Below are 27024 nucleotides of genomic sequence, written 5' to 3'. Positions count from 1 at the left end.
TCAGGGTGCCGGGTCGCGGGGCCGTGTCAGGGCGGAGACTTGGTGTTTAGCGTCTCCCAGTCTGTCGCGGGCGCCGCGTGGTTGGGAACGGACGGGCGGCAGCGCACAGCCCAGTTGGCATTGGGGGTCGGCGGGCTCGGCGTCGTCAGGACAGGTGAGTGCCGGGAGGTCATTTTCTGCCCGGGACGGACGGCCCCGGCGCAGGCGGGCCGCGGCCTCCGAGCTGGGCGAGGGCTCGTGTCGGTCCGTCCCGGGGACGGCGCTTCCCTCGGTCCCCACCCTCCGCCGTCGGCAGGAGCTGAGAGGCCCGGAGGGCCCGGCCGCGTCAGTAGAAGCCAACCCGTTTTAGGACAGCGGCTTGTTGGGAAGTCTCCTTTATTCCGGTTCGAGCGGGCCCCCGATTCCAGCATGGTGGCCTCTCGGTTGTGACCTTTGGAGTGTCCGGGAATAAAGCGCCGTCGAGGGGTTCCGCTCCCTCCAGAGCCTCGCCTCGCAGCCCGCCGTACGCCCCCCTCGCTGGCATGGCTTCGTCGCGGACGAGCGCTGGCGTCCAGACTCCTGGCGCCGCTCGAACTCGGTGCCCAGACGGGGTCTGGCCGAGGGGCAGTAGTGCCCAAGGACACGGGAGTGGTGGACCCCGGCCGCGTGTGACACCCGCTGTGCGACATTCCCTAGCCGCGTTTTGTTATTGAGAAGGTCATGCTGGGGTACGTGTGCCACGCGTTCCCGCAGAGCCCCCGACACTACGCTTCTGCCTCTGCTCTCAGCCTCTCTTGGCACTTGGTCTCGGGGTCGCTCTGTCCGCCTGTTCCCCTCGTTTGGCGCCTGCTCTTGGAGACCTTGGCGGTTACTTTCCGGTCAGTGATGCGCCCAGTTGGGTGTCATTCACAGAAGCGAGAGCATGTATTCCGAGCCGTCATCTAGATGAATGCAAAACGGCTTGGGCAGGTTTCTGGGGTTTCCTCTCCCCGTAGATACTGCTCAGCAGTTGGGTTTCGTGTTTCCGCCGCCAGGAACGAAGGGCACAGGGCTTGAACCATAAAATGTCAGGAACTTTATTGAGCTTCTTGTGGAAATTTTACACTTTAACTTTCTTGTTTTTATGTTTTCTATAAGACATGCTTATTTACTTTATTTTATTATTATTGTTTTGGAGAGAGCGCGCACACAAGCAGGGTAGAGGGGCGGAGGGAGCGAGAGAGGGAGAGAGAATGAGAGCGTGAACCGGATGCCTGGCTGCATCCTACGACCCTGGGATCATGACCTGAGATGAAATCAAGGGTCCGGACACTTAACTGACTGAGCTACCCAGGCGCCCCTCCCATTTTATACTCTTAGAGCCGCATACAGATGACTTTTTTTTAAACCATTCTCTTGTGTATATTTAGCATTCATGAAATTAACTAAAGGTTTTTTTTTTTCTTGTTAAAAAAAAGTTTAAAAGTCCCACTGGATATGCAGTTGTAATGTTTTGTAAATGGGGTAATACACATGTGGCAGCATGTGACCAGGGCAGGTGAGTTGTGCAGGAGAGTTGATGTTAAATCAGTGTATTTGAAACATTTTTTTAATGTTTATTTATTTTTGAAAGAAAGAGAGCGTGAGCAGGGGAGGGGCAGAGAGCGAGGGAGACACAGAATCTGAAGCAGCTCCAGGCTCCGAGCGGTCAGCACAGAGCTTGATGTGGGGCTCGAACTCACAAACTGAGATCATGACCTGAGCCGAAGTGAGATGCTTAACCGACTAAGCCCCCCAGGCGCCCCTAAATCCGTGTATCTGAATGGTGGGACAGGGACGTTACTCGTGTTTCCTTGAAAACGTTTTCAGAAACCGGGGTGCGTCTGGCTTAGAGTATAGAGCAACTCCTGATCCCGGTGGTGTGAGTTCAAGCCCTGTGCTTGAAGAAGGAGGATTTTTTCCCGTGAGCCTTGTTAATGTGGTCTGCCCTTTAATAATGGGTTAGTATGACTATTTTGAAGAAAATAATTATCTTTTGGAATTTCAGCCTTTTCTTTTTGTTTGTATTTAGGTAAAACGACATTTTTAACATTGATTACAGATAATTTTGAGTGAAGAAATTTTTTCCCCTTTACAGTTCTCCCCTGCCCTCCGCTCCTCCCTTTACAGTTCTGTGACTAGTTCAGTAAAGCGTTTGGCCTGTTGAATGGTAGGGATGTTGGACATTCGTGGCTGTTTTTACTGATCCATGTAAGCCTCACACCAAACGTTTGTAGTAGATTTTCCATCTGTTACCAGTGTCTCTCCAGTACTTTCATGTGCACTTCCTGCACTTCCCTCCTTGTCTAGCTTGGATTCCGTGCTGTATCACTTCAGTACTTTGACAGACACCTGCAACTTCCTTGCCTCTCTCTCCATGAGATCAGCTTGAAAAATCCTTAAACTTCTCAGGCATGTGTATAAGGTTTATGCTAATACTGAGCTGTGCTGAGGTGAAGACAGTACGTGCTTTGGTCCCTGGGCCAGGCTCAGCCCTGTTCTCCTGGGGGGCCTGGTGCGGGAGAGCGGGGTTGGCACCAGCGAAGACTGCTGCAGGAGCTGGAGGATATGAACGCAGAGGACGAGGGCAGGCTTCTGAGAAGCTTCAGGAAGAAAATTGTGATGGAAGGATTAACAACGGGAAAACAGAAGAGACTTAAAAGAGGCCAGAGGGACTGGTGGAGCCTACCAGTGCAGTTCTGGGAGCCTGGTGGATGCGGCTGCGGGAGTGAGCGAAGAGGCCGCGCCTGAATCAGCCCGGTAATCTTCGTGCCTACCACTGCCCTTCGAGATGGCACTTCGCAGAGCTTCGAAAGTTACTAAGGGACAACCTCACTCAGGATGAGGGAGCTCCGTGTGATGCCAGGTTTTGGGGAATCAAAGCCTGTTCCGCATTTGCAATTTATAACTGTTTGAAGTGTATATAGTTGGTTGGAAATTGATCCATGTGGAAAGATTACCAGGATATGGACTATTTGGTGAAGTGACAGAAGTAAGCAAAGCCCAGAACAGCACCACGTGGGGAGGAGGGAGGTTAAAGCCCCAGTGAAAGGCAGAGGGTGAGGAGTTTTAAAATTAGTTGTATGGAAGACTGCTCCTTTCCTGCTGAGGATATAGTGTCTGGAAAGGCAGTGGTATGAAGCTTAAGAGAGAAAATCATTGATTCAAAACCTACGATTTTGAGGGGCGCCTGGCCGGGTCAGTCTTTAGAGCATGTGACTCCTGATCTCAGGGTCATGAGTTCGAGCCTCATGACCCTGAGGTCATGTTCAGTGTAGATATAATTAAAAAAACAAACTAGAAAAAACCCCACATAAACCAGAACATCTAGAACTTTGAGGTGAAAGGAAGGTTGATCTTGCGGTTTTTGCATATCTATAAGCACCTGGTGAAATCTTTGAAGTGTGTTAAGTTTCCCGCATATACTTAACGGAGTGTTTCCCTTGATGCAGGTTTTCAGAGAGGAAAGAAAAGCCCTTTCCTGTTTTCTTTACTTGATTGAAATGTGTAAAGATAAAATCTCATTTCTCTGAAGCTCTATCAGGACAGGTTTCACAGGGGGTTGATATTTTCCTTCCTTTACAAAATACAACTTACATAATGCGAGGGAACTATGGTAAATTGTTGTGTTAATGATTTTGTTAACTGAGATGCTAATTGAGGTTATTAATATGTGTAATCACTGAAAAACAGCTCTATCTCCGTATATTTTTATGAAGAATGTAATTTCTGAGTAAGATTCCATTAAGTCAGTTTGATTTCTTTGCCAGTTTTTTTTGGAGATGGCACAGTTAAATAGTTCCTAACTGTTTCCATTAAGAAGAATGACTGAGGGGTGCCTGGCTGGCTCAGTTGGAAGAGCTTGTGAGTCTTGATCTTGGGGTCCTGAGTTCAAGCTCCACATGGGGTGTAGAGATTACTTAAATACGTAAAGCTTAAAAAATAACAAATTACTGAAATACTCTTAAGTGGATCATGTGAATTGTTTAATAATTTAATTTTGTTATATTCAAATTTGTCAAATTTAATATCGGTGTATTCTTTGTGTGTATAAAAGTCTGCCAAGTACAGGTTTTGCTGTATTTTTTTCTTTAAAAAAATTTTTTTTAACATTTATTTATTTCTGAGAGGCAGATCATGAGCAGGGGAGGGGCAGAGAGAGGGACACACAGAATCGGAAGCAGCTCCAGGCTCTGAGCTGCCAGCACCCAGGTGCCCCATCCATTGTTTTTCTTCATGTCTTTATTTCAACTATCTCTAATTACTGTAACTGAAATTTTTTAAACCTATATTTTGTTAAAAATTTTGTTCTTTGGGGCACCTGGGTGGCTCATTTGGTTAAGCATCCAACTTTGGCTCAGGTCATGGTCTCGAGATTCAAGGTTCAAGCCCCACGTCAGGCTCGGCATTGACAGCTCAGAGCCTGAAGCCTGCATCAGGTTCTGTGACTCCCTCTCTTTCTGCCCCTTCCCTGCTCGTTGTCTGCCTTCCCCTCCCTCCCTCTGTCTGTCTGTCTCTCTCTCTCAAAAATAAACATTTGAAAAATTTGTCTTTAATTTTTTTAGTCAAAAATCGTTTTTCTGTATGTTATTTAAGAGAGTGCCAGTTTTATTATGTTTCTCTCAATCAGTAATGTTCGTTGTAAACTCTTTTTTTTCTTATTGTTAAGAAAGTAACATTTGGCAAGGCATTGGGTCTGGAGGCCTGATGGGGTCAAAATGCCTATCTGCCCATCTTTACTTTCAGTGTAGACCTTTCCCAGATTTGTAAATGAGGCTGGATCTCATCTCCAGACCTGTGTACTCCTTTGTGTTCTAGATATTTCAAAGGCAATTTTTGGAAACATAGAATGTTCAATATTTAGTTCTTGATTCTTCAAGTCTGTTTCCTCATCCTAATAATCTGATATTTATTTTATCTACTTCTTCAGAAATGAAGGCTGTTTGTGACCTCTCTCTCCCCACCCACACTCCACACCCCAATCTATTCATGTACCCTCTAATTTTAAGGATCACCATTAATTGCTTAGACTACTTTATTAACTTCCTAACTGGGCTTCCCCATTCCTAATCATCTGATTTTTCTACGTGTTTCCCATACAGCAGCAAGAGTGATTTTTTTTTTCAAAAAAAAATTTTTTTTTTTTAATGTTTTACTTACATTTGATACAGAGAGAGACAGAGCATGAGAGGCAGAGGGTCAGAGAGAGAGGGAGACACAGAATCCGAAGCAGGCTCCAGGCTCTGAGCTAGCTGTCAGCACAGAGCCCGATGCAGGGCTTGAACCCACGAACGTGAGATCTGACCTGAGCTGAAGTCGGAGGCTTAACCAACTGAGCCACCCAGGTGCCCCACAAGAGTGATTTTTAATGCAAATCTAGCATCTCTTATTTAACATCTTGAAGTGGCTTTATTTTTGTTTTAGGATAAAGTGTAAATATAAAAGAACAGAGTCTAAGCCTTCCCTCCCACTTAACCTTGTACCATTTTCTCCATTGTTTGCAGTGTTTAAGCTACACTATCTCTTTTAGTATCTATCTCTGATGAACGAATGGCATCCTGGCTCAGGACATTTGCACATGCTGCTCCTGTTCTTGGAATACTCACTCTTCTGTTTTGCACATGGTTGACCTAATTTTTCAGTCTCAATTTAAATGTCAGTTTCTCAGAAAAGCCTTCCTAATTCTTCAACTAGTATCTTTTTTTCTCATAATATTTGTGTGTATCTTTCATAGCAGTCATCACAGCTTATAATTTCTGTAATAAATTATGAGGTTACATTTAAGGTCTGTCTTACAACTCTAACCTGAAAGTACAGACCAAGTTTGTTTAGTTCACTGCCATATTCCCAGTACCTAGCACATTTATGAACTTAAAGAATATTTGATGAATGATTTAATGAAATAAATCTGAGAACTAACAACCAAAAAGCAGTGAAAGAAAAATGTCACTTTACCAGTAGTGGAAAAACAAACTTGATGGTGGATTTCTCATCAGCAACCGTAGAGGCCATAGGGAAGTGGCTTCCTTTTCAAGTGCTGAAGGAAAAGAACTATCAACTCATAATTCTGTATCAAGGGAAAACATCTTTCACGTGATCTGTCACCAGCAGACCTACCCTTCAAGAATAGGTAGAGGAAGTTCTTTAAACAGAATGGAAATCACATAAAGCAACGTGGGAGCACCAGGAGGGAAGAACAAACAGTGAAAGAGCAAACTTCAGTATATTCAGTAGACACTCGTCTTATGTTTGAAGGTTGAAGCGTAAGGCTCTGATGTTTTCCGTGTATGTAGAGGAAGTATTTCACTTGACTCTTAGAAATGGAGAAGTGTGAAGAGACAGGAAGGTGAGGTTTCTGCACATGACCACGAACTGATAAAATGTCGAGAATCAGTAGGCTGTGACAGTTGTGAAAATAAAATACCTAGGGACGTCTGGGTGGCTCAGTTGGTTAAGCATCCAACATGATCTCATGGTTTGTGAGTTCAAGCCCCACGTTGGGCTCTGTGCTGACAGCACAGGGCCTGCTTGAGATTCTCCCCCTCTCTCTGCTCCTCCCCTATTTGCACTCTTTCTGTTTCTCTCAAACAAAAACAAACACCTAGAGCAGTCACTAAAGAAAGTTATACAAAAAACTCAGAAGCTATACCATAAATCAAAATGAAATTCTAAAAAATGTTCAAGTAACCCTAAGAAGGCAGGAAAAAACAACAACAGAGAATGAATTATATACCATGAATAACTAGGGTTTATTCCATGCGTGTTAATCTGGAGTAGTATTTAAAAATCATCAGTATAATTGATTTTTAATAGGCTGAAGAAAGTCACACCGTTGAGTGATGCAGAAAAAAACAGATGACAAAATTCAGCGCTCGTTCATAACGCGCCCCGGAGGGGGGGCCTTCCATTCTGCTACAGAAAATCTACGACCGACACCTACAGCTAGCATCGTGCCCCAGTGGTTAGAGAGCTTTTACTGTGAGGTCAAAACAGAACAGAGTTTGCTGCCATTATGCACACCACCGCTCTGGAACTCCTAGCCAGATCAGTAAGAAAAGGAAATAAAGGCCTATTGATCAGAAGGGAAGAAGTAAAACTGCCCTTTTTCTTCAGATGACATAGTAGTCTTCGTAGAAAATGCCAGAGAATCTACAAAAACTCATGAAGCTAATAAATAAGTTCAACAGTAGTGTAGGATCCTAGCAATTAACACAAAATGGAAATAAAAATACAATGTTATTTAAAATTACTCAAAATAAAAACAAACGTCAGTGTAAATTTGAAAAGACTTATGTAAGACTTTTATGTGGAAGTCTACAAAATTGAGGGAAGAAAAGATGATTTAAATAAACCGAGACATATACTGTATTCATAGATTGGAAGGCTCAAGATGATAAAGATGCCACTTCTCTCCAAATTGATGAGCAGATTAAACAGAATTCCTATTAAAATTCCATGAAGAGTTTTGTGGATATGGGAAATACTATTCCAAGTTTATATGGAAAAGGCAAAAGAACTAGAATAGCTAAGACAATTTTGAAAAAAAGTGATGGGAACCACTAAATGATTGCAAGGCAGCATGATCGTCGCACTTGTGTTATCGGCAGGAGAGCCTGGCTGGCCCAGTTGACGGAGCATCTGAGTCTTGATCTCTGAATTGTGAGTTTGAGCCCCGTGTTGGGTGTAGAGATTACTTAAGTAAAACTTAAAAAAAAAAAAACAACTTACAGGCAGAGAGATAGATGTATAGATCAGGGGAACAGAATAGAGAACCAAAAAATAATCCCACCTGTGTATAGCCAATTGATTCAGACTTTCTTAATTCAGTGTAAGATGGGTAGTCTTCAACATGTGGTGCTCAAATAATTGGATACCATCAGCAGAAATTAAAACAAGAAAATCCAAAATAAAAATACTCCTGGATCTAAACTTTGCACCTCAATAAAAATATCAACCCAGAGTAGCTCATAGACTTAAACATAATCTATAAAACTGTAATTTTAGGAAGAAAACAAAATTTTTAGGAGATAGGTTTGATAAAAAGTACTTAGAATTCTAAATGTATGATCTATAGGAGGAAGGTAAGTGATCAGTGGGATTTCATCAGAATTTAAAAGTTTTGCTTTGTGAAAAACCCTGTAGGGATAAAAGACAATTACAAAAAAAAAAAGGTACAGACTGGGAGCAACCATTGGCGACACACATACCCGACGTGCGGCTCCTGAGGGATATTTTAAGAGCTCTCAAGTCTCAGCAGGAAAAACCCAAAGTCCTATTAAATGGGCCGAAGATGTGAGGAGACGTTTTACTGAGAAAGATGCTTGGATCGCACATAAGCTCAGGAAAAGATGTGCAGCGTCCCCAGCCCTGGGGACGTGTGGATGAAGACCCTAGCAAGGTGGTGCACGCTTACCGGGCCGCCGCAGTTAACCATGGCGGCCGCGCCAAGTGAGGGTGCGAGCAGAATTCCCTGCATTGCTGATGTGGGTAGAAGAGCTCATAGCTGCTCTGGAGAACCGTTTGGTGGTTTCTTAAAAATACTAAGCGTGGTTAGACATAGAGTTCCTGCAGTTTCACTCCTTTGGGGGTACACAGATGCAAACACAAATGCACACGAAAACCTAAACACTGTTATTTATAGTGACATAATAACCCACAATGGAAACAACCAATGTCCATCAACTGTTAGTTAGATGTGGTGTATCCATACGGTGGAATATTTGGCAATAAAAAGGAATAAATTACCAACACATGCTATAACACGGATGTACCTTGGCTAAGTGAAAACCAGTTATGATAGGTCAGGCCGCATATTGTAGGAACCTATTTATACGTAACGGACAGAACAGGCCAATTTATGTACAAAGTAGATTAGTGGTTGCCTCCGGCTGGCTGTGGGGAATGAATTCCGTGATGTGTGAGTTAAATCTCCGTAAAAATTAAAAAAAAAAACTAAACATACATTGACCATATGCTCCAGAAATCTCACTCGTGGCCACCATCCAAAAGAAGTGGAAACTTACATTCACACACAAACCTCTATATTATTGTTCAGAGCAGCTTTATTTGTAACAGAAACTGTAAAGAACTCTTTTTTTTTTCTTGGAAACAGGTGAATGGGTTACATTGTAGTATGTCCATACTGTGGAATACTACCCAGCAATCAGAAGGAAGTAATAATCGGTACAGGAAACAACTTGCATGGATCTCTAGAGCATGAGGCTCAAAACTTGAAGAGGCACATGCTCTTCATTTCTAGGACATTTGTCAAATGACAGCGGAGATGGATGGCTGTGCGGGAGAGCTTGAGGAAAAAGTAGACACTTGGAGGCTTTCTTACAAAGCGAGACAGAGATGGAGAGGTTCAAAGACATTGTCAGTAGTTGAAGCAGGGAGATCATGAATTTCTTAAAATTACATGAACTAATAGACATCGGGAGAGGGAGGGATCAGTAAGAGCACAAAGTGAGCAGGTCGTTCTAAACCGAAATTACAGTTGAAGAAAGAAACATTGTGTGTGAATAAGTATATTACTTAAAGTTAACTACCAGGGGTGTGATATTGGGAGGAGGAATTGGTAGCCGGAGATGAGTAAATAATGTCCAAAGTGGGTAAGTGAGAATGGTTACATATGTAGAATTTGAATGATGTCCAGATTTGTGCGGTCTAATGGCAGCCCGGAGCAAGTGAGCATGTGGGGTGTGGCTCATCCACTTAGAGACGTGCTGAGAACGTAAAGCACGCGCCCGAGTTTGAGGATGCGGGGCCCAGGGGCGCCCGGGGCCTCGGTTGGTTAACCGTCTGACTTCAGCTCAGGTCGTGATCTCACAGTTTGTAAATTAGAGCCTGGCATTTGACTCTGTGCTGACAGCTAGGAGCCTGGAGCCTCCTTTGGATTCTGTGTCTCCCTTTCTCTCTCTGTCCCCTCCCCACCCCCGCACCCCCCGCCCCGCTCCCGCTTACACTCTGTTTCTGTGTCTCAAAAGTAAATATTGAAAAAAAATTAAAAAAAAATTTTTTAATGGTTTTTATTATTTATTCTTGAGAGACAGAGAGATAAAGTGCGAGCAGGGGAGGGTCAGAGAGAGAGGGAGACACAGAATCTGAAGCAGGCTCCAGGCTCTGAGCTGGCTGTCAGCACAGAGCCCGATGGGGGGCTCGAACCCACGAACCGTGAGATCATGACCTGAGCTGAAGCTGGATGCTTAACCAACTGACCCACCCAGGCGCCCCGAAAAAAATTTTTTTTGAAGATGCAATATCCAAATGGAAATACCTGTGTTTTTCACGTTGTCTTAAGTGATAGTGTTTTTTTTTTTTATAATTAAAAATATTTTATAGAGCACTAGCAGGGGAGAGTGACAGAGGGGGAGAGAGAGAGAGAGAGAGAGAGAGAGAGAATGAGCATCCCAAGCAGGCTCCATGCTCAGTGCAGAGCCCAGTGAGGGGCTCAGTCCCGCAACCCTGGGATCATGACCTGAGCTGAAACCAAGAACGGGATGCTTAGCAGACTCCACCACCCAGGTGCCTCTCAAGTGATAGCATTTTAAACACAGTTGGCTCAATAAGTCATTACAAGTGGTGTCACCTGTTCTTGTTTTAATGCAGCTACTAAAAAATGCAGTTACTGCGTGTGGCCTGCGCTGTGTTTCTCTTGGACAGGTTGCTCTGGACTCTGTAGTCTGGAACATGTGATTAGAATGGGTTCTTTCTGGGGCGGAGGCGGAGGCGGGAGAGTTGGTTAAGGGTGAAGTGTTTAAGCCCTTCTTTGCTATTTGATTTTTCCAAAACTTAATGAAATTTGATAAATTACCTCCTTAACAAAGTTTGTGGCCTCTGTCTTAAAACATGTTACTTTGTCGCATTGTAAATTACATAGTAAACATTACCATAGTAAAGAGATTTGGAAATGAAGGTAATTATTGTCGACTAATTTCCTTCATTCCAGTTTGTCGTATCAGAAAAAAGGCCTTGCTTTTCCTGCTTTTGTTTAGCTTACTGCCGGAGCGACCGGGGCGGCGCCTTCTGGAAGTAATGCCCACAGAAAGCGGGAGCTGCTCCGCTGCTCGCCAAGCAAAACAGAAGCGCAAATCTCATAGCCTTTCCATCCGCAGAACGAACAGCTCGGAGCAGGAGAGGACGGGTCTGCCGAGAGAAATGTTAGAAGGCCAGGTGAGTCAGTGCTGCCCGTGTGCTCGGCGTTCCCAGGTAGTCACACCCACCCAGGCCTCCGCAGCGGAGCAAACTAGCCCCTTCCCTCAGCAGCCGAGCAAACGGCGGTCAGCTACAACAGCACGCACGGAGACACGTGTGGCCAGAGTGACTGATGAGGGGTTTTTTAATTTGTGCTGACTTGTGTTTAAATGTAAATAACCACGCGTGGCTGCTGGCCACCGTGTCGGACAGCGCAGGGAAACTGTCTAGGATACGTCTTTTAATTTGATTCACTACATCTCTAGTGAAAATCGCAGCCGCCTTCGTTACGACTTCCGAGCTGATCCCGAGCTGACCCCCGGGAGGGGAGTGTGTCCTCGAGGGGCCTTCCGAGGGCCCCTCCTCCACTGTGATGCAGAGCCGGCAGGCACCTGCGCCTCAGGGGGACCCTTGTGGGGGGCCCAGCTTCCGGCTGCCTGCTGCCGCCCGGGGCCTCCCCTCGGGGTCTTCGGCGCCACCTGTTGGCCTGGTGGGCTGGGGTCTGGTGCCGGGGCAGGGACAGGGGCAGGGGCAGGGGCGCCTTGGGAGCAGCCGACATGGGAGGTGTGGGTGGAGGGAAGCGAGCTCCACGCGCCCGGTACCCTTGGGTTTGAGTGGAGCAGGGGCCCTGCCCTGTGTAGGCAAGGTTATGGTCGTCTGGGAGCGGTGCCAGACGCCGAGGCGGCGCTGTTACCTTCTCAGAGCCGCGAGTGTGACGTGCTCAGCACGGGGCGCGGGGCCCCTGCAGCCGCCACCGTGCGGACCGGACGGGTCGGGACGAAGCGCAGGGGCACGGGAGGGCCTTGCTCGCTCAGAGTGGCCTGTCTGTCCTCGGTTTCCTGACGTGGTCCCCGGAGCTGAGCTCGCGTCTCCGTGCTCCGTGCTCCGGGAGGCCCTGGAAGGCGGCCTGGGGGCGCTCACGTGGCTCCCCCTGCCCGGTGGAGCGTCCTCCCCTCCCCGCACGTCTCGCTTCCTGACTGTCCGGGGAGGCGGTCGCCCACATCGCAGTTCTGTCTCCGGGGCAAGGACGTGCTGGGTAAGATGCGCTTACCCCCCAGGTCGATGCGGCGTCCCAGTGTTGAGCAGTAAGGCTCCTCAGACACCGTGGGTGGAGGGGCAGGGTCATGCACGCAGGCGGAGGCTTGGCCTTGGTGTCGGGGTCAGGCGTGGGAGGGGCCGGCCGTGGCGAAGGCCGCGGGGCAGGTGAGGGCGTGTGAGCGCTAACTGGCATGGTTCAGTTTCCTTTCCACTGTGGGTTCTAAATCGCATTGGTTTTCATTGGTATTTTAGAAGGGTGTTGAGGGAGGCTCTCTGACCCGTTCTGTCAAATTTCAGGGGTTTCATATATAGTATTTATTGGCTTGTCAAACTTGTACATTATGCGACTTCAAAACGTATTGCTGAAATGCTTATGTCATTAGAGATCATTTTGCTTAGAATTTCTGTCTTCCTGAGAACTTAATCTAGGAAGTTTAACTTAGTAAACATTGTATCTTTTTTATTTGCAATCAACTAAACATCAAAAAGTTTGTACTACAGGGAAATTGGAGAGTCACTCAGTAAGTTACATTGGTGGCGGTTAAGTGCTGAAACACGTAGAACTGTCTGTTAAGAGTTCCGTTTGGAAATGCTCTGGGTGCTGATGCAGGGGCTCAGGAACTAGCCCAGAGGCCGGGCTCTCTGGAGAGGAGAGCAGTGCGCAGTGCGGGGGGGCCCCCCCCCCCCCCCCCCCCCCCCGCACCCAGCGGTGTCTGGAATGTGCCTGCGGGTGAGCGTGGGCGGGACCAGGGGCCTCAAACTTCCGCAGTCGGTTGCTTCTGCTCGTGGGTTTCCTGTGACAGACTGTGGGGACAGGGACTGTAGGGACAGGGACAGGGATGGGGCCTGCAGGCGTGCGGGCATGGGGACAGGGACTTCGGGTGTGTGGTCATGAGGACAGGGATGGGGACAGGATGGGGAGGGGTGCCGCAGGCATGTGGGCACGGGGACAGGGCCTGCGGGCGTGCGGGGCACGGGGACAGGCGTGCAGGCTCGCACTGCGCGGGGCTCCTGATGCTCAGCACATGGGTGTTCTTCTTGGACTGATGCGTTTGCTCTTACCAGTCAGATTTCTCAAGTTGGCTCCGGGCGGTCTTGTAGGTATTCGGTAGAGCCCTAGGCAGAACCCAGGATGTTGTCCGAAGCACCACGGACGGGAGCGCTCTGTACAAGCACTTCTCTTGGCGTGCAGCGTATTAAGATTAATTTCTAATGACGTCCGGTGGGACGCCAAGACTGTGCATGATGAAACGGCATTTACGGGAACGGTCTTGTTCCCTAGAAATGTGGAGGGTTTTGAACATGGTAGGCTTGTTTCCTCCCCGGTAGAAGGAAGATTATGTTGTTCTGAGGAAGTGTGTGCGGTGAGCGTCGTGCTGGGTGGCCATTTATGTCGTTTTGTTGCAGTTTCATATGTAGAAATGTGGAATTGTAAGTTCTGTAAGCATTTTATGTATGAAAAGTAATATATAAAATAAGAATTGAAGAGAAACGGTGATTCACTTCGGAAAAGGGTTCCTTATTCATTCATTTTAAACAGAATCTTCCTTTTCTTCAGGATTCTAAACTGCCTTCCTCGGTTCGCAGCACACTTTTGGAGCTGTTTGGTCAAATAGAGAGAGAGTTTGAAAACCTTTACATTGAAAACTTAGAATGTGAGTATCTCTTGTCTTAATAAGCTTCTATAGAACTTTGGGTGGACAGTCGCCGTGTCTGACTTCGGTTCTGTGACACGTGTGCCTCGTGGCTTCGAGTAACCCAGATTTACCACCGGATCGTGGGAGCCACAGGTCGGATCTGTGGGCGGGGCTCTCCCGGCAGGCTCCGGGCAGGGCGTTCCCAGGGCTGTGCGCCCGGAGGCGAGGGGGAGGGCCTGCCTTCTGCTTGTTGGGGCTGTGCCGATTTCAGCTCTGCGCCCTGAGGACCGCGTCCCGGTGTCTGGAGCGTGTCTGGAGCCCGCCTCAGCCCTCGCCTCGCAGTCCTTCCCCGTCTGTCCTCCGAGCCCTCAGCGGGGAGCACCTGTGAGCCAGGGCTGGGTCATCGGGCCGTGCAGGGCGACCTCCCCCTCAGAGGTGCCTCGCTGCACTCACACCTGCGGGGTCCTGGAGCCGTGGAGGCCGTGTGCCCACAGGTGACCTGTGGGGTGGGTGGTGGTCTGCTGGCCACGCTGGCCCACTCAAGTTACGGTTTTGTGAAAAGTAAATGCTTCTTATAACTATTCCCTCATAAAGTACACTGTAAATTGAGAAATTGTTGATGCATGCTTTCTTTTAAAATATACTGTATTTTGAGAATTTCTTAAAATGTATTATCTGTTTGACTTATTTTTAAAGCTAAATCAAAAGTTTGTATTTATTACTTATTTATTTTGGAGAGAGAGCGTGTGCGCACCCGCTGGGGAGGAGCACAGAGAGGGGCAGGGAGAGGGGAGAGGGTGCCCCAGGCAGGCCCTGCCCTGTGAGCCCGTGGCCCGACGCGGGGCTCGAACTCACGAACCAGGACGTCAGGCTCTGAGTCGAAACGAACAAGAGTTGGACATTTAACTGACTGAGCACCCAGACGCCCCAGATCCAAAGAATTTTTAAATTAGTTTGGCTTTAGTTTTTCTTTTTAGATTTTTTATGGAAGCAGTGCCTTCATTTGCTTACAGAATCAGGGAGCAGCGGGGCTCCTGGCCAGCTCAGTCGGTGGAGCAGGAGCTCTTGATCTCGGGGTCACATGGGGTGTAGAGATCACTTAAAAAAAAAGTATAAAAAGTAAAAAGATAACTACCATTACTCCTGCCTGTAGACCCATTTTTTTTTATGCAAAGGAGGACATTTTCTGCAGTTTTTGCTTTTGTTTCTTGTGATTATTTCTGTAAACTTAGTCCGCTTTTACTTTTAGCTTGTCGGCCTTAGGCCACATGCACACATTTTCCTCTGAAATATCAGGAAAGAAACCTGCGCTTCTTTATTTCTCACTGCTTCATTACTGTGTAGTGGTCATTAGTTTTATAAGGTTTGTGTTGATAAAATGTACCTCAGGCAAATATAACTATAGCCCTGTTGTCTTCATGCTCTATTAATGTGTTTTTTACTCTGGAGCTCAGTGACGCGGTTGGATCAGCAGCAAAGAGAATGTAATCCTAGGTCATTTGAACTGTGCTTTGGAAAATTTAATGTTTTATTTTTAGATTCTCCTTTTAAGTCCATTTTGGATATTTACAGAGGGAGAACTTATTCCAGATTTTTATAAAATAAAAATTAGGTTCCATGTTCTTCTGATTTTAAGGTTTTTAAAAAACCTTAAAATATCTTGTATAAATACCTCCTGGGGGGCTCAGTCAGCTGAGCCTCTGACTCTGATTTCGGCTCAGGTCTCGATCCCAGGGTTGTGGGGTTGAGCCCGGTTCCGTGCTCTACAAGGAGTGTGGAGCCTGCTTAAGATTTTCTCTCTTTCAGGGCACCTGGGGGGCTCAGTCATGCTTGCGGTTCGTGGGTTTGAGCCGTGTATCGGGCTCTGTGCTGACAGTGCGGAGCCTGCTTGGGGTTCTCTCTGCTCCTACTCCACTTGCACTCTCTCTTTCTCTTTCAAAAATAAACTTAAGAAAAAAAAGATTGTCTGTCTATCTCTTTCCCCTTCTGCCCCTCTCCTCTGCTCGTTTTCTCTTCTTTCTCTCTCTTAAATAAAAAGGTATCAGTTGTAATGACCAAAGCATTGCTGAGTTTCTGTTGTGATATAAGGCCTTGGTAGTTTTTGAATTCATACAGTTTGTGCAAGAAAAACTGTACGATTACAGATGACTCCTGCTGGATGTACTTTGAGCTGACGGGCTGACTGGCGTTGGTGGCGCCCTGCCTCTGGGAGGTCTGCACAGCCGTCGCCCTCACCCTGTCACCTGCCCCCGCACCTTGGTCTCCCCACAGCCTGAGTGGAGGGGGTGTGGTCCCGGGAGGTTCGTAGCCTGGCCTGTGTGGCCAGCTCATGGCCCTGCTGCCTCGCTGCAGCGGCTGCGTTTTCAGCTGAGTCCTGTCCCTTGGCCACATGTGGTTCCTCATCCCTGTGGGTGGCAGACAGGCCTGCTCCGGAGTGCCAGGCACGGAGGCGGTCATGGGCACAGGCTCTGCTGATCGCCTTCTCGATGGCCGATGGCTTTCCCCTTCTTCTTTTCCCTGGGGTTCTGGACTGCCGGGCCCTGTTTCGTGACTCTCCTTCAATTTTCTTTTAACTAATTTTTCTTTATTTTTTTAATGTCTATTTATTTTGAGAGAGAGAGAGAGATACAGATGGATAGATAGAATGTGAGTGGAGGGGGGACAGAGAGAGAGGGAGACACAGGATCGGAAGCAGGCTCCAGGCTCTGAGCTGTCAGCACAGAGCCCCACGCGGGGCTCGAACCCACGAACCGTGAGACCATGACCTGAAGTCAAGACGCTTAACCGACGAGCCCCCAGGCGCCCCGGGTTTAGTATTTGTTACACAGCGTCCTTACTTGGCACTCTGTCGTGCTGCGCAGCCGTGGTTACGTGTTGCTGTGTTTGTCCTCCCGGTTTGAGTGTTCTTGGATAGACTGAACATTTCCCTGAATTTTGTACAGTATGAGGAACATGTCTTCAAGTGCACAGAATAAAGGGCAACGGAAATGGTCTCCCTCGAGGCCCAGGAGCCCCGCCTGCGAGCTCTGGGGACAGTCTTCGTGCAGGGAGAGTGTGGGTCTTAGTGTTTGAAGGGGTCTTGAGAATTGTGAGGATTCTGTGAACTGTGATCTTGTTTATTGGGGTCGGTCTGTCTGTGTCTAGACAGTACTTAAACGTAGTATTTTTATGCACTCAAGCTTTGGAAGTGGTCAGTCTGTCTACACATAGAAGTCCACGTCTCACCTTTCTATCCCCAGTGCGGAGGGAGGTCGAGACTCTCCACGAGCGCCTAGCTGCCGAAGGCCAGGCGATCGACGGCGCGGAGCTGAGCAAGGGCCCGCTCAAAACGAAAGGTAAGGGGCGCGCTCAGCAGCACGGCCGCCGCGCTGCCCTGGGCGTTTCCGGAGGACGAGGCTTTGTTCGCGTCCTGCGCCCGCGGTGCCTGGGGCCCGGGGTCAGGCGTGGCTGGGGGGCAGAGAGGGCGCCAGGAAGCTGGGCAAATTGTCCCCCTGTGCCGTCGGCACCTCTGCGCCGGTGTGGACAGACGGGCCCTTGGGTTTGACCGTCTTCCTGTGGGCGGCGAGAGGTGGGGTTCGCCGGCCAGCCTGTCCCGGCTCTGAAACCCTGCGGCCCTGACTGTCACTCTCTGTGTCCGCAGCCAGCCACAGCACCAGCCAGCTCTCCCAGAAGCTGAAGACCACGTACAAGGCCTCCACCAGCAAGGTACGCCAGGCGCTGGCCCTCGGGCCGCTCATGTGGCATTTGCGGTGTGCCGATGTGTACCTGAAGTTGCATATTTTCCAGTTGTAACGTGTGACAGAGAAAGAGGAACTTCTGCTGTTCGGAAAAATTTGATTGTTAAAGGGAATATCGTTGATCTGTGAAATGGCCACAGCGTCTGGACACCTAGACACTCCTTGCCCTGGTACTAGTGAGAGTGACACGGTGCGTGTTAGCAGGTGCGGTGTCTTTGAGGGAAAGTAGTACTGTTATTTGGCTCTGAATTTGGAGAAAGGAAATGGAGTGAACCACAGGCATGTTTTCCTTCACCTGCTTTTTTTCCTCTCCTTTTCTGAGCATCCAGACGTGAAGGTCTTGGCTCCATGGCGAATAGGGACATATGTGTGGTATTTTGCTTTTTTAAAAATAGTCTTGTTCCGACCTTAAAGTGGCAAGGATTTAACTATTTGGGAATCAGTTTATCTGTGAGGGAGTACTGCCGCGAAGTAATATTTTGTGCGCATTTTTACTTTGGAGCATTTTGAATGTACAGAAGATTAATTAGTTACCTAATTTTAATGAACGTACATTCCTTTTGCTAAAACTGAGGGAAAGTTGAAATTGGTGATGAGTCTGCTTTGGAATAGTTACTCTCAACTTTGGTTTTTCAGTTCATTCCCTTGAGCTTAAAGTTCCGTAGCTTGACCTCCGCAGTAAGACTAACTACAGGCGATAAAGCAGATGCATCTGGCTGCTGTTTCTGCTTATATGAAAACTTTTAGTACTTCTTTGTTACTTAAAAAATATGAATATTGATTACATTTTCTTGTGTTTCCTTAGATAACTTCAGAGTTTAGTTAAAAATTTTCTTTGTCATATATTACCTAACTTATTAGTTTCTAAGTTTTTAATAAACTAACATCAAACTTTTTTTGGAAATGCATTGTGAGATTATGTTCTTCCTTGTCTAACTTCTTGTTGTATTACCTTAAATTGTATTGTTTATTCCAGTGGGTGCAGCTTCTGTGTACAATGTATAAGGTCTTAGAATTTGGAAACATTCTGACCGTTTTTGAAGTAGAAGATGAACAGATTGTATAAAGTCCCTTACTAGGAATAGTAAAATAGGAGATTTGGGCAAAGGGAGGTTATGTACAATAATACTCTGCTTTAAAAAAAAAAATGTAATAGATCTCGTTAAAGCTTCCGCCGTCTTAGGTACTAGAGATTCATCTCCGTGTGTAAGGAACACGTTACAAATGATCGTCAGGTGCATGTTGAAGAATAATAATGTAAGGCGTTATCTGAAAGTTGAAGAACGAATCTGGTCCCAGAATACATTCTGGTCCATGCTGCAGCCCGTGGCCTTGGCGGTAACGCTAAGTACGTGTAGGAGGGAGGCCACGTTACTTGCCTCCTGACGCAGCCCCGAAAGGCAAGTAGTGTGTGTGGTGGGAAGTCGGGAGACCCACGTGTGTTCAGCAGGCAGAAGAGGTCTTCCCTTCCAGGGAGGTGGGGACAGGTCGCTGATGTCTGTTCGGAGGGAGGTGTGACTATCTGACTCTAGAGAAACTTGTGAAAATGTTCACACATGTTTTTACAAAAATAAATATCTCAAATGTGAAAAAAGCCCTTTCTGATTTTGTTGGAATAGTTTAGATTGTATCTTCATGAGAACGATAATTAGGATGACAGGCGTAAGCATCACATTGTCATTTCATTGTGCTTTTCTGTCATAAACTCTGAGTAATTCAGTCTTCTGTGGGGCCTCTTTGCAGCTGTGAATGGGTCAGCGTTTCTAAGCTCAAAGAGTTGATGGGTGTTCACAGTGTAGTGGGCATTTGGAAGCAACACTGGACATGATTTGTTCGTGTTCATAAACCGCATGTACTCCGAAGTCTTGCGCAGTGACCTCGGGTTGTTCTTTGTCCAAGTGGGAGGGGGAGGGTGTGGCTGCACTAGTTCATTTCTCCTCATGGTGACGTCTGTGTCACCCACGGCAAGAGGCTTGGAGATGGCCACGTCCTGTGGGGCAAGCTGTGTACGTCCCTAAACGCTGCATTCTTGAACTCCCGCACGGCACCTTCCGCCAGCGGAGGGACGGTGTCGCTAGTGTGGATGGGGTAGGAGCTTTCAGAAGGAGAAAGAAGATGAGGAGGTGCGTTTGGGCAAGTCTTCTGGTAAAATTCAAGCTGATCAGATGGAGCCGGTCTGTGTTCCTGTTGCTGCTGGGAGAGTCCGTCTTCTTTAACCGTGGCTAGTCTTCTCCACGTCGGAAGGTGGTTCGAATGACCAAACCCAAATCGATGTCACAGTGGATTGTGTCGTAATGTGTTTATACTAAGAATGAACTTGGATTCATTTTCAGGGCTTTGCCAAATCTGTGTTCGACATAGCTGTTTAACACCACCAATTTTTCCTTGTCACTTGATTTTACAGTTTCATTATTCTGCTTAGCCTCCGTTATTCTGATTTGCTTAGAAGCTGAAAAGCCATTCTTCTATCTGAGAACAGTTTAAAAAGCAAACTCTGAAGCGTTGTTTGTGTTTTAGTTTCTTTCTCACGCACTTTGTATGTTTCCTTGTAAGAGAAGGTGAGACTTGTTTGCCGTGTGTTTCATACGAGAGATGTCTCACCTCGCGTGCACCTTTGTGGTTCTCCTGTCTGTTCCCGTCACACTGTGAGCTGCCCGAGGCCGGGGCCTGCTGCCGCTCTGTGCGTCCCCCGGCGCAGCGCCGGCACCGAGCACGCGCAATAAACCGTGGCGGACAAAGCTCACCCGTTACAAGTGTCGTCTTTGGATTCCTCCCCACCTTGGGCTCTTTTCCTCCTGATAACACGTGGTTGGTGTAACTTACCAAAAATGGGAGAAAATGAAAGTTGCCCAGTAAGAAAAGGTAGTGTTAAGGGTGTGGGTTTACCCCCCTGACTTCTTCATGTCCTCGCAGCTCTTTTTTTTTTATTTTATTTTTTATTTTTTTAAAGAATTTGGAAATGTTGTCTGCTGGTTTGGATTTGTGGAAGAGACTTGCAGCGTGTAAATAGGCCCCTCCCTTGGTCACGGGAGGACACAACGTGGTGTGCGGGGGGTCGGGGTCTTGTGAGGCCTCCGGACGGCCTCCGTTGGTGCTTTGTGACCCCCAGCTGGAGGGGTGCTGCCGTTTGCGCTTCTGCTGAATGCCCTTAACGCTTAGATGTCCTGGTCAGGGGCCTCTGCACTCCATCCTTTTGTTTCACCTTTTTTACCTTAAAAACATTCCGTCAGTAACTTGTCTACAACGCTCCTTCCCATCCCGGCTTTAGATCGTCTCCAGCTTCAAGACCACCACGTCGAGGGCCGTGTGCCAGCTCGTGAAGGAGTACATTGGCCACAGGGATGGCATCTGGGACGTCAGTGTGGCAAGGACACAGCCCGTGGTGCTGGGCACCGCGTCTGCTGGTAAGTCCGAGGCGGCCTGTGGGCCGTGACAGCCGGCACAGATGGCTCAGATGACCCGCCCGCGGGCAGGCTAGCAGAGTTGGCCCTGGAGGCGGGCAGGAGGCGAACAGCCCTTGAGACCAGGGAACACTTGGTCTTGTTGTGCTGTCAGGCCCCGCCGCCGCGCAGGCGTGACGGAGCTGTCCGGGTGAGCAGACGCCGGCTCCGGCATTGAGCCGCCTGGGTTCACGGCGGCCGACGGTAGAATGTCTTTTCAAGAGGCTGCACCGTCCAGGGTGACTCTGCAAGAATCGTGCAGCCCCGGGAGGGGCTGTGTGGTCTCCGAAGGGGGCCGCTGCGCTCCGGTTTAGGTGCAGGCGGGGCTACTGGCGGCCCTTTTAGCCTGTGGGATTCGGGGGCAGGCATTAGAGACCCTTTTTTCCATTAAAGAAAAGATGGGTTTTGAAAGCTATTCAAGGTGCATAACCTAATATTACCCTTTCAGACAAAAATTACTGAAGTTAAAAAATAGTGCTCACTTGTTGAAAACGATTTTTCCAGGTACTTACTAGATTGTACTTTTTTTTTTTTTAAGCATTTTTGAGACAGAGAGTGAATGGAGGGAGGGCAGAGACAGAGAGGGAGAAAGGATTCGAAGTGGGTTGTGTGCTGATAGCAGAGAGCCCGATGGTGGGCTTGAACTCATGAACTGTGAGTTCCTGACCCGAGCTGAAGTCGGACACTCAACTGCCTGAGCTACCCCCACTGGACTCTGCTTTTTTTTCTGTTTGTTTTCTTGCAAAAGTTTACTTATTTATTTAGAGTGAATGAGGGGCAGAGAGACAAGGAGAGAGAAGCCCAAGCAGGCTCCATACTGTCAGTGCAGAGCCTGACATGGGGCTTGATCTCTGTGAAATCAAGACCTGAACCAAGATCAAGAGTCGGAAGCTTAACTGACTGAGCACCCAGGCACCCCTGATTCTGCCTTTTTTTTAAAGTTTGTTTATTTATTTCTGAGGGAGAAAAAGAGAGAGAGAGGCCGTGAGCAGGGGAGGGTCAGAGAGAGGGGGAGACACAGAATGTGAAGCAGGCTCCAGGCTCTGAGCTGTCAGCACAGAGCCCAATGTGGGGCTTGAATCCATGAACTGTGAGATCATGACCTGATCCGAAGTCAGACTTTAACTGACTGAGTCACCCAGGTGCCCCCGATTCTGCTTTTTAATAGGAGAAAATGTTACAGCAGTTAGAAACATGAAAAAAGTTCACTTGTTTAAAATTACGTTCACTTGGGAGCATTCCCCAGTGTTTTAGAAATTCCATTACCGTTGAAAAGAAAGAAGGAAAGGGTCCGTTTCTGGTATCTCTGAGATCTCATTTGGATAATTGACATATATTTTTCAGAGTTTTTATTTCTATTCCTCTTACAAGAGGAAGGGTCCAAACAAATATATAAGATTTCAAATAATTTGTAACCGGAGTTTTGCATTTGAATACTGCCCTGATGATCTGGAAAGTGTTAATTCAACATGTTTTGTGAAGCCATTTTAAGGACCCCAGGTTAGAAGGACCCTGGCAAGGTGTGGTCAGTGTGACCATGTGCCACGCGTCCCCACCCTCTTGACCCGGGACAGGTCACCGACTTCTCCTGTCTTAGAAACCTATTTTCTGATCTAGAGTTGGAAGAGATGTTCATGGTAATGTAACTTCTCACTTTTGTCTGAAGACCATGAAATTGGCGATGGGTCAGTCACTCTGGTGTTTTGGGTCTTGCAGATCACACGGCCCTGCTGTGGAGCATAGAGACAGGCCGGTGCCTCGTCAAGTACTCGGGCCACGTGGGGTCAGGTGAGCGCTCTGGGCGGGCGGGCGTGTGGCGGGCGGGTGGTCGTGCGCTGCCACTGTGGTGAGCCTCATGAAGGGGCCGCTCCGCTGTCCTGCGCGGCGGCCCAGCAGGACTGGTCTGCGCCTCGTTTGTGGTCGCCTAGAGCTGCAGTGTGGACATCTGTCTGCGACCGTGGACTCGTTTCAGAGGTTCCCTTCCAGCGTGTGCTCTGCGCGCACCAGGGCCCGGCGAAGGGCCTCCTGCCGGTGCTGCCTGCTGCCGCTGGAACAGCTGGCCTCTTGTCCCCTCCCTCGAGCCGCCCCGCATGCTCCCTGTGTCCTGACAGAGGCTCGCTCACGCCCTCCAGGCGCCCTCTGTGCTTGGCGTGCCCTCCGCTCTGGGGCGTGTCGGCTGCTTCCCTGTTCACTCTCCCCTGCCCAGCCATTGCCGCACACCTACTCTCATAGACCGCCCGGGTGCACCTGCCCTCTGCTTCTGGGGCTGGGTGAGCTCCCACCTGTGGGCTTGGGTGCCAGCCCTTCCCTGGGTGGGGGACACGTCTTGTCCTGTCTGGGCTGTGACCCGTGCTTTCCCCTGTCTAGGGGTCTCATTCCCTTGAGGATTCCTCAGCACGAGAGTGTCTCTGCAGATGGTTCCCAGGCAGGGGAGGCAGTGCTCAGGGCGCCCGTGGGTGCTGTGGCCTGTCTCTTCTCTGCACGTTTATTCCTGTAAAGCATTTGTAGAATGAAACACATGCACATCACCGGAACACTCAGCGGGCATTAGCCAGCCGGTGTGACCGGTCACTGCTTGCTGCCTGCCAGCCGGTGTGGGCTGTCACCGCGCTAGCTGCCCCCCAGCCGGTGTGGGCTGTCACCGCGCTAGCTGCCTGCCCTCCTTGTTCTGTTCACTTCCCAAAAGGGAACCACTTTTGACAGCATTACATATTCTGCTTTTTTCTTCCATTTTCATCTACCCTCTCTCCCCAATGTGGGGCTCAGACTCACGACCCCGAGGTCAGGAGTCACGTGCTGCTCTAGCAGAGCCGGCCTGGCGCCCCCTTTTTTTGTTTTTCTAAATAGCCGCTTGTATGGTTGTTGGAATTGTGGACAAGTGGCCCCCGCTGCTGGAAGGGGTAGGCTCCCTCGCCACAGAGAGGTCCTCCACTCTCCTCGCCCGGCGGTGACAGCTCAGCCTTGTTAACCGTGGCTTCCTGGGTCTTGTTCACAGCAGCCCACCATGGGCCTTGCTTTTTCTTTGGCCTGGTTTCTGCGTCCCTCTCTGACTCATCCCTGTGCTCCTGTGAGACATACCTTTCCGGTGTCCAGATTCGGCGTGGCATCTCTGTTCCTTTGTCGTCCCTCCTGTCCCTTCCCTGGAGCCTCCCCTCCCGCTGGCTGGCCTGGACGCCCAGCTCTTCACAGCCGCTCTGTCCACCCCGCTCCCTCTTGTCCCGCTGCGCTGCGCGTCAGGAGGCTGGGTGGCGGGAGGCCGAGCGCTGGCGCGTCTCTGGTCTGCCTCGGTGCCTGTGAGGACAGCACCGCCTCTGCGTTGCTCGTGTCCTGGCTTTGGTCTTTCCATCGGGTGGTGTCTCGAAGGCTCGGCCAGGGCCCCGCTAGCCTGAAGGAGATGCCCCGCCCCTGGGATTTCCCGTCAGCATAGCTCGGTGCAGGCGTTTGCTGGCTCTGTCTGCCTGGTTCCAGCGTCACCTGGCCCTTCTGTGCGTCGTCCCCTCTGCCTCAGGAGTCACATGCCGGGCTTTGCAGCTGCCCCCACCCGACCCCCTAGTAGAGCCCTCGTGGGGCGGGGGTGCTTCCTCCTGTGTGTCGTCTGACACGTCTGTACTGACGTGAGGCGCACAGACTGTTTAAAGATCGGGTGTCTTGGAAGCTATTTGGGAAGAAATTAGGCCCTGGCGGCCTCTCCCTTCCTGCTCCCGGTGTGGCCGCTGGGAGCTGAGGTCAGCCGCGTGTGGGGGGTGCCTCGCGTCTGCGTCTCTAACGAAGGTGCTGGCGGGCTCCCCTCCCTGTTCTGCGTCAGCCACGGTCGCCGGCCTTCTGCTGGCGGATGGGGCACGGTGCGGGCCTGTCCCCGTTCGGTGAGCTCCATGCTTGGCGTGCGCGTCATGGTGCTCTGCCAAGCTAGCTGGTGGCAGTGGCCGCGGGGACGCCCCCGCCATGCGCTGGGCTCCTGCTGAGCGCCGCCTGTGCTCTGCCACGAAGCACGCATCGCTGGTGGCGCGTTGGGGTTCGCGCGGGTGTCACGGTGAGAGGTGGTCACCGAGCTTGCCAGTTGCTCCTGACCCTGGGGGCGTCCCGCCGCGTGCGCGAGGGCAGGGTCGTGACAGCGCTGCCGGCGCTCCGGAGGCTGCTGAGTCCATCTGCCGCCCACACTTCCTGCTGTCACACTCACTGGAGTCCATTCCTTGGGAAAAGAGAATTCCTGGTGGCGTAGCGGACAGAATGCTCCTGAAAGAACTTGCTTCATTTGCTGGAACTTCCCGTGGCCTCTGCGCGCACCGTCCTGTGTTCGCCACGTGTGTGTGAACGCGGCTACCCCGCAGCGAGGTCCCCACAGCCGGGCTCCGGCCTCCGCACCCTCTGGCTGCCGTCTTGTCGGGCGAGGGGATGGCCGCACCCCTGCCGCTCCTTCCTGCGAAGGGCCTCGGGCCTCCCTCAGCTGGAGGAGGAGCTCGCCCCCAAGGACCCTGACATTCTCTGAGCTCGCGGGGCCTCTGCTCATGGGGTCTCTGGGGTGGGATGGGACGGGATGGGACAGGAGTGGGTGGGCAGTAAACAGAGTCCTCGCAACGGCCTGTCTCCATCTGTTGGCAGAAGTGTGTTTTCTCTTTCATCCTGATTCATTTTTAACTCTAGAAGATTTCCTTATTTACGAAAAAAAGTAGATTATTAGAGTTGTTTTTTTGTGTTTCTTACACATCAGTGATTTGATCATTGACGTTCAATGAGTTTTTCACGTATCTGCATTTATTCACATATCTCTGCATTTATTCTTAGCTTAATTGAGGGGGAGGATCTAATATTGAACTGTTACAGTTTTTTGAAGTTTTAAGATTGCCTTTTGATGCATGTTATTACGATAAACGTTGATGATATGTTATTTTACACCTGTTTTGTAATGTTTTTGTTTTGCAGTAAATTCTATAAAGTTTCATCCTTCAGAGCAGTTGGCTCTTACTGGTACGTTGATTTTTTTATTTCTTTATTGAACAAAGTTATAATTTTAAAACCACTGTGGTCGCTCCTTTCTCGGTGGTGCCTTACGTAGAAGTCAGATGGTCATTGGCAGTATTTTGGGAAATACTGCAGGAATGGAGGAAGGCAGGCACACTGCGTGGCACTTGCTACCGTGGCTACAATGTTCCCGGGACATTGCAGGTGGCCTGCCGTGCGCTGCCTCAGGAAGCCCTTGGTGGTTGCCCGCCCTGCTGCTCGCCCTGCGGACCGAACTTGGCTCTCTGAAGCCCTGTCACTGCTGTGGGTTCCTAAGCCTGCGCGCACCTGCAGCGGAGAGGGCGGAAACGGCAGCCCGCGGTGCGGCGGTCTGCAGGGCCGGCCGTCCTCCTCCTTTCTGGGGGGCGCTGCTCAGCGGCGGAGGTGTGGGTGTGCCATGATTCTACGTGGTAATTTGTAAGACAGCTTCACTGTTGGACCGAGGAGTCTTCCAATACAATTGTCTGACATGTGTAGACTCCTGTGAATTTGGGGGACACAGACAGCAGTCTTGAGGGGTAATGTTTGGAGAGAGTGGAGGTCAGCAAGCTTTTTTTTAAAACAAAGGATCAGAACTAAACGTTCTCATCTTTGAGAGCCACATGGTCTGAGTCACAGCCACTCACCTGTGTGTTAGTGTGAAAGCAGGAGAGGTGGTACATGGGTGAGTGGCCGTGGCTGTGGCCCAAGCGCCATATTCTGCTGACCTTGGGTGGACGGGGAGAATAGGACCAATCAGGTGCTTTTCCATGTCAGCAGAATATGGTGGGTCTCAACAGGCCTTGACCACAGCTAGTTGATGCCCAAGTAAAGTTGTGGGGAATAAAGTCAGTGAGAACCTTCCACCTCATGAAATCGGTGTGTGATTGTGAGGGGGGTGGGGGAGGCCGGTGATGGCCAGAAGGAGACCGGTGGTGGCCAGAGTAGGGGTGAGGAGGGAGGGTGCGGGGGGAACGGTGGTGGCCAGGGTTGGGGTGAGGAGGG

General features: G+C 49.4%; 1 protein-coding gene across 4 annotated transcripts in view; it reads left to right on the top strand.

The window, feature by feature from the left end:
• Positions 1-57: 57 nt before the first annotated feature.
• WDR37 (WD repeat domain 37) overlaps positions 58-27024 on the top strand; it is a 52131-nt gene continuing 25164 nt past the window's right edge. For 2 of the 4 annotated variants that reach the window (XM_029955353.1, XM_029955352.1), the window contains exons 1-7: positions 11825-12226; positions 13787-13883; positions 17105-17200; positions 17506-17570; positions 20871-21006; positions 22759-22830; positions 25963-26007. In XM_029955353.1, coding sequence (XP_029811213.1) covers positions 11840-12226; positions 13787-13883; positions 17105-17200; positions 17506-17570; positions 20871-21006; positions 22759-22830; positions 25963-26007 — 898 coding nt within the window. In that variant the 5' untranslated portion in view covers positions 11825-11839. Of the gene's footprint in view, positions 155-10991; positions 11170-11824; positions 12227-13786; positions 13884-17104; positions 17201-17505; positions 17571-20870; positions 21007-22758; positions 22831-25962; positions 26008-27024 lie in introns of those variants that run through there. The other 2 variants (XM_029955355.1, XM_029955354.1) reach the window with 2 other exon arrangements.

Source organism: Suricata suricatta, chromosome 10 (genome assembly GCF_006229205.1).
Source record: "Suricata suricatta isolate VVHF042 chromosome 10, meerkat_22Aug2017_6uvM2_HiC, whole genome shotgun sequence".
NCBI lineage: Eukaryota > Metazoa > Chordata > Mammalia > Carnivora > Herpestidae > Suricata > Suricata suricatta.
Note: the sequence above shows the minus strand (reverse complement) of the source record. Positions and strands in the feature narration are given on the sequence as shown.